This window comes from Leptonychotes weddellii, chromosome 9 (genome assembly GCF_054177405.1).
Source record: "Leptonychotes weddellii isolate Sample4059 chromosome 9, ASM5417740v2, whole genome shotgun sequence".
NCBI classification, from domain to species: Eukaryota; Metazoa; Chordata; class Mammalia; order Carnivora; family Phocidae; genus Leptonychotes; species Leptonychotes weddellii.
Window position 1 is genome coordinate 76,621,522 of NC_138377.1, and position 6,488 is coordinate 76,628,009.

The 6,488-nt window shown below is 34.6% G+C and overlaps 1 protein-coding gene across 3 annotated transcripts in view; it reads left to right on the forward strand.

The window, feature by feature from the left end:
• Positions 1–6,488, forward strand: part of GOLM2 (golgi membrane protein 2) — a 99,495-nt gene that overhangs the window by 41,608 nt on the left and 51,399 nt on the right. For all 3 annotated transcript variants that reach the window (XM_006727454.3, XM_081831021.1, XM_006727455.3), the window contains exons 4-6: positions 834–924; positions 4,339–4,483; positions 4,995–5,075. In XM_006727454.3, coding sequence (XP_006727517.1) covers positions 834–924; positions 4,339–4,483; positions 4,995–5,075 — 317 coding nt within the window. The remainder of the gene's footprint in view (positions 1–833; positions 925–4,338; positions 4,484–4,994; positions 5,076–6,488) is intronic.

Here is a 6,488-nt window from a genome sequence, read left to right on the forward strand (position 1 = left end):
GACAGAATGTTTTGTTGCTTTTATCACATATATGAGAGATTGCTTTCTGAAATGGTTGTACTAATTTATAATGTAAATATTTTCCTGTACCCCTACCAACATTGGCCTTTATAACTCGGACTTAATTTTGCTAGTATAGGAATAAAATACTACCATATATACATATAAGAAGTTTAATTGTACTTTTAATGGTGAAAGTTAACATTTTTCTGTATATTTTGTAACTATTTGTTTCTTTTTGCACGAATGGTGTTATTTGTATTCTGTGGCCACTTGTCCAGTGAAAATTCTCAATCTTTTATCTGTTCTGTTCCTTCACCTTTTTTCTTGATGATTCCATTCTATCTTATTTATTGGTTCCTTCCATTCTTGTTATTCTTAGGGTTTAGAACTCGTGTTGTGTTGTATTGAAAATGCTATCGGATAAATCATCTGCTGCCACTCCTTATCAACTCTCATAATTCTAGGTTTTCTAATCTGTTACTATATATTGGTCTCATGGTTTTCTCTTCTATAATGTTTTTTCTCTTCTGTGTTTGAAGTTGGCTTTGATAATTGTTTCTTTATAAATGTAATTTATAAAAATAATTTTTCATCTTTCTGATTTCTGTTAATTTAATTAGCTTTATCAGTATTCTTTATCCTCTATTAAAGATTCAAATATTCTCAGAATTTTGACTGTGAGCTATTTTTATATCTGCTCTTTGTCTTTCTGTGCCCACTCTCTTGCTAACTGAATGCTGTATCTTTTAAATGTATGTTTTCAACTTCTAGACAACTTTGAGAAGTCAATCCAAGATAATATAGCCTAAAAGAATGACTTTGTAATTTAGTTTTCAGTGTGGACAACAGATCAAGGAGTTAAGAGCACAGCATGAAGAAAATATTAAAAAGTTAGCAGACCAGTTTTTGCAGGAACAAAAGGTAAATTTAAAAAATACTTAAATCAGAATATGTTCTTGTTATAAATCTTGTAATTTAGAAATTAAAATACGTACTTTTGTCATAAAACATTGTATTTTTAAATACTCTAGCTTGCCAATTTCTAAAAATGACTTGCAGTGTTTTTATTGCTGAGTAAATTAGACATCTGCAAAAATATAACCTCAACTCTTAAAACGAATTTTGAGTTAAATATTTTTGCTATTAATATATTTCTCAGACTGTAAAGTGGATACAACTTTATTGACAAATCAGTTACTTCTTATTTTATGCATTTGAGAAATAGAAAAAACTTGAGACACCTTTTCCTTAAGTATCAATCTCTGTTATTCTGAATTCCTTTCTTAAAACACAGAAATGAAACACTAGCCATTATTTTGATTCATATTTTGGGGGTGCAAATTCTTTTATTAATTTATCCATTTTCATTTGATATATATTATGAAGCCCCTGCTTGAAATGGAAGGAATTTGAAAATTACTGGTCATTAGGACATTCATTTTTTTGCACCTTGTAATCTTATCTGACTAACCATGTTTTGTAAAAAGTCTTGTGATTTAAAGAGAGATGGAATAGTGAAAAGTGGTAACATCTTACCTACAGGCCAAGAAGTTAAAGAAACCAGATTTTTGTTCTTAGCTAACTCACTATTTTAGAGCGTGATATCGAGGGCAGTGTTCTTTCTCTATTTCATTTTTTGAATCTACAAAGTGGACTAGCTGCTCCCATCCGCAGCCTACCTTGGAGAGATGTGAACATAGATTGTTGGAAGATGACAGGTCTGAGTGGGCTACCACTGCAGCATAGAGGCATTGAAGGCATTCCTGAGACACTGGGTGGCTAGAGGAGCATAGTAGAACACAAAAGGAAGAGAGGGGTTTGCTGTTGTAATTGCATTATTATAAGTGTAATAGATAAATAAGGGGATAAATTTACTCTCTTCTGTTCTCCCAAGAAGCACAGATGAGAGAGCTTTTCCATTTTTTCCAGGCAAGTGTGTCCTAGGCTATTTTTATATTATTAATTGACTAATGTCCTCTCCAGTTCTTCTTTACCCTTATTTTGCCCTAAATGGAACAAAGTGGGAGGAATGGAGAGGCTTAGAGAACTTCTCCTTTCTAGGGTAGCACACCAGCCCTTACCCTTCAGGCCAGCTGCCTAATCCTACTCCCTATCCTTCATTCCCTGGTCTACTACCTTAATAAGTTGATTCTGTGAAATTTCAGTTGTTTTTTTCATTGGAAAAAATCTAATGGAAGCTATAGGAAACAAGTGTAAGTTGTAGTCAGGGATTTTATTTTTTTTAACCAAGCACATGCCTATCTTAGAACTTACTCTGATGGAAGTGGTCAGCAAACTAAATCCCACCTGCTGCCTGTTTCCATACTACCCATAAGCAAAATACAGTTATTACATTTAAAAATGGTTGAAAAAAACCAGAGAGTATTTCATGACATTGGAAAATTATAAGAAACTCATAGTGTCTGTAAATACCGTTTTATTGGAACACAGCCATACTCATTTGTTTTCTGCTTTCATGCTACAAAGGAGGAGAAATTGATGTAGCTCAGAGAAGACTAAGGAGACTATGAGAGCTTAAATGAAATATAGTATCCTGGATTGGATCCTGGAACAGAAAAAGGGCATAATGGAAAAAGTAGTGAAATCTAAATAAAGTCTGGCATTCAGTTAATAATGTACTGATGTTGGTTTCATAGTTTTGCAAATGGACCATACTAATGTTAACATTAAGGGAAATTGGGTGAGGGATAATGACTTTTCTGTAAGTCTAAAATTATTTCAGAATAAAAAGTTTTATTTAAAAAATGTTCAGGTGGCCCCCTTACCACATCACTAACATTGCATTTAGAAAGCCATCTAATTTTATTAAGAATATTTGCTTTGTCCATTCACATAAAGGTACTATCTTTAATAATGCATCAAAGGGACAACGTCTTTATTAACTATTTTAAATGGAAAAGTATTTTTGAACAGTAATTTGTTGACTTTAAGTTTTGCTTAATATTATTTGTTTTATCCACATCTACAAAGAGTACTATAGAAATAGCCTTATGATACAGCATTATAGTGAAATGCACAGAGATGCAGGCTGCCTGTTCAGATTGTACCTCATAGATTTTCTTACCCTCGGCCCTCCTATTGACATGTTCAAAAATTTCAGTGTTATCATTTCACTCATTGAATATTAAGCTCAGAATTGGCTCCCAGGAAATGTGGGAATGAGGAAGACTGTGGTTTGAATCCTTTCTCCACAATTCTCTATCTTGGTAACCTTGGATGAGCTACTAAACTTCTTTAAGCCTCAGTTTGACTTCATTATTCCCAAAACTGTTCACTTTACTAGAGGATAGATTTGAAAGCAGTTTGTAAACTATGAAGCACAGTGCAAATTTTTATTGTTAATTTTATCTGCCAGGCATACTGGAATACCTGTACCTGATTGTCAAAACACCTTTTCTTCTTTATTGTGACAAATTCTTACAATTTGACTCAGTTTTTCTAGATTTCCTTTAGATTTTTTAGTACTATTGTTTTTTATAACATTACTAATGATTACATTGCATAGTGCTTTAGAGTTGACAGAGCATTTATATATGCATTAAATTTTAAGTAGAAGGACCTATGTGGCAACACAAGTATGTGTATTTAACTCCTTGCCACTTTCAATTTTCCACTGAGGCCACTCAACCAATATAAAAGCAAAACTGGCCCACCGATAGAACTGAATCAGGCCTAACCAGTTATCTGAAGATTCAAGTTTCCAAGGAGATGATTGGGTTAGAAGCATGTTGGAAAGAATACTGACCTGTGTGTTGTTCTGCTGTTACTTCCTATGCTTGGGTGGCCAGTGCACCTAGGAAGAAGTTTGCCTATTTTCCACCCTTATGTTTCTGCTTCTGGAAAAGCTTGGCAATGTCACTAGCCATCTATCACACTTGAGGGGGCACCCATGTGCCAGCCTCCTGTAGTCCACCATCCTGCTCGATTACAACATAGGCCTATAGAGAACCCACCCTGCCCATAGCACCCAGGATAATGCCCAGCTGTAGGCCTCCATAGCAACCTCCAAGCAAGACTATCTTCTTGCAGCATCACTCCTTCAGCATAGCCAAAGAGAATTACCTCTGCCTAACATTTTAGACCATTTACTATAATCAGAGACTTTAAGAAGTGTTATTCTTTTATTTCATATTAGGTTTTAAAAACTGAACAGAAAATAATATTATATTCCACATCTCCAAGTGTTTGGAATTTGGACCCATGGTATATGTTTCAAAAAATGAACTGTTTCAGAACATTTAATTGGTAGTTGTGTCAATTATTTAATCTTTTGAACTAAAAAATATTTACTATTACCAAATCTTTATTTAACAGCAAAAGTCACACAAGTTTGAATCAAAAGATGGAAATGAATTGGGTATAAACAATCATGCAGTACCTAAAAACATTCCCAGAGTAGCTGAGAATGCTGCAGATAAGAATGAAGAACCCTCAAGCAATCATATTCCACATGGGAAAGGTATTACTATTTTGTTTTGTGTTAATAGGATATTGACTTTTCTACTCACTTTGAAGTGAACATTTTCAGTCATAAAGAATATTGCTTGATTTTAGTTCAGTTATGATTAGGTGTCAGTGTTGTTTCAAATTTGGATCTCTTGATAGAGAAGAAAAAAGAGTAAATTGTTTTAGAGTTACAACTATGTCCAAAGCAAGATATAAAGATATGCAGTCAATGTTGCTTTAGAAACTGATTATTACATTCCTTCAAAACACTTTCAATTTATATAAGGGGAAAAAAAGAATTATTGGGGTGCCTGGGTGGCTCAGTCAGTTAAGCGGCCAACTCTGGATTTTGGCTCAAGGACATGAGATCAAGCTCTGTATTGGGCTCCGCCCTCAGCATGAAATCGGCTTGAGATTCTCTCCCTCTTCTGTGCCCCTTCCCCTGATCTGTCTGTCTGTCTCTCTCTCTCTAAAAGAAATAAATCTTTAAAAAAAAAGAATTACATCTTTTGTTACTTGGGCAGAACAAAGCAAACGAAGCGGTGATGCAGGAATGCCTGGAATAGAAGAGAATGACCTTGCAAAAGTTGAAGATCTTCCTACTGGTAAGTAAAAGTTATCAGAGTATTTACCCTACTCTCTTTGAGTAGAGGTCATAGTCATTTGAGAAAAGTCATAGATCTCTGGAAGATTTATATTTTCTGTTAATTAACTACCCATTAATTGCCAGGACTTGTTTAGGATACAGTTGTTTTGGAAAATTTTGTTAAAGCACTTATTTTTGTGTTGATAAGAATCAACCATATTAGAACATTTTCTTGACTCAGAGTTACTGCTCATGACAGTTACACTATGTTAGAGTCATTTGTGTTTAGTAAAAGTATATATGGCTCATATCTGTGAGACAAAATATGTTCCCAGATTGCTGTGTTGTTGGTGTGCTTTAATATGGCATGGCAATACCCTTAAATAGGATTTGGCTTGTCTTTCAGTTAATTACCCCACACTTTCAGTAGTTTATACCCTATTTTTCTTTTTCTTCTTTTATGGCCATTGCTGTTCAGTGTCTGTTTCTTTCTTCATTAATGTGTCTGCTTCTTATACATTTCCACTTTAAGTCACTACTGGTATTTTAGTCCTGTTCAGTGTTTTTTTTTTCTTTGTTTGTTTCTTTTGTTTTTCCCTTGTCTCTTTGTTTTTCTTGCCATTTCTATGTTTCTTAGTTGTCATAGGTACTCCTCCCTGCTGACTCCAATTTATTGTGGTGAAAAACTAGAAGTAACAGCATGTCTTTGATTTTTCTTGGCTATTTTTATTCCTTTTCAATCTTAGGGATCACTTCTGTGGTTATAGGTCATTGTATGTGGCTGAAATTGCTGAGTGTCTGAGGTCCAAATGAATGAATATTAATCCTTTCATTTGTATAGTTTTGTTACCTTCTCACATTCTTTTATGTCTGTTCTTTGGGGTTTCCAATTCACCACAGTATATGCCTCTAAACTAAAGGTAAGGACAAGAGCAATAACAGGAATTTAAAAATGCAGAGTTAGGATGAGCATGATTTGTTTGTGAAGTAATGACGTTATCCAGTGATTCTTTTTTTTGTTTTAAAGATTTTATTTATTTATTTGACACAGAGAGAGACAGTGAGAGAGGGAATACAAGCAGGGGGAGTGGGAGAGGGAGAAACAGGCCTTGCAAATGGCAAGATTTCATTCTTTTTGATGGCTGCATAATATTCCATTTGTGTGTGTGTGTGTGTGTGTGTGTGTGTGTGTGTGTGTGTGTGTGTATACACCACATCTTCTTTATCCATTCATCTGTTGATGGACATCTTGGCTCTTTCCATAGTTTGGCTATTGTGGACATTGCTGCTATAAACATTGGGGAGCACATACCCCTTTGGATCACTACGTTTATATCTTTGGGGTAAATACCCAGTAGTGCAATTGCTGGGTCGTAGGACAGCTCTATTTTCAACTTTTTGAGGAAGCTCCATACTGTTTTTCAGAGTGGCT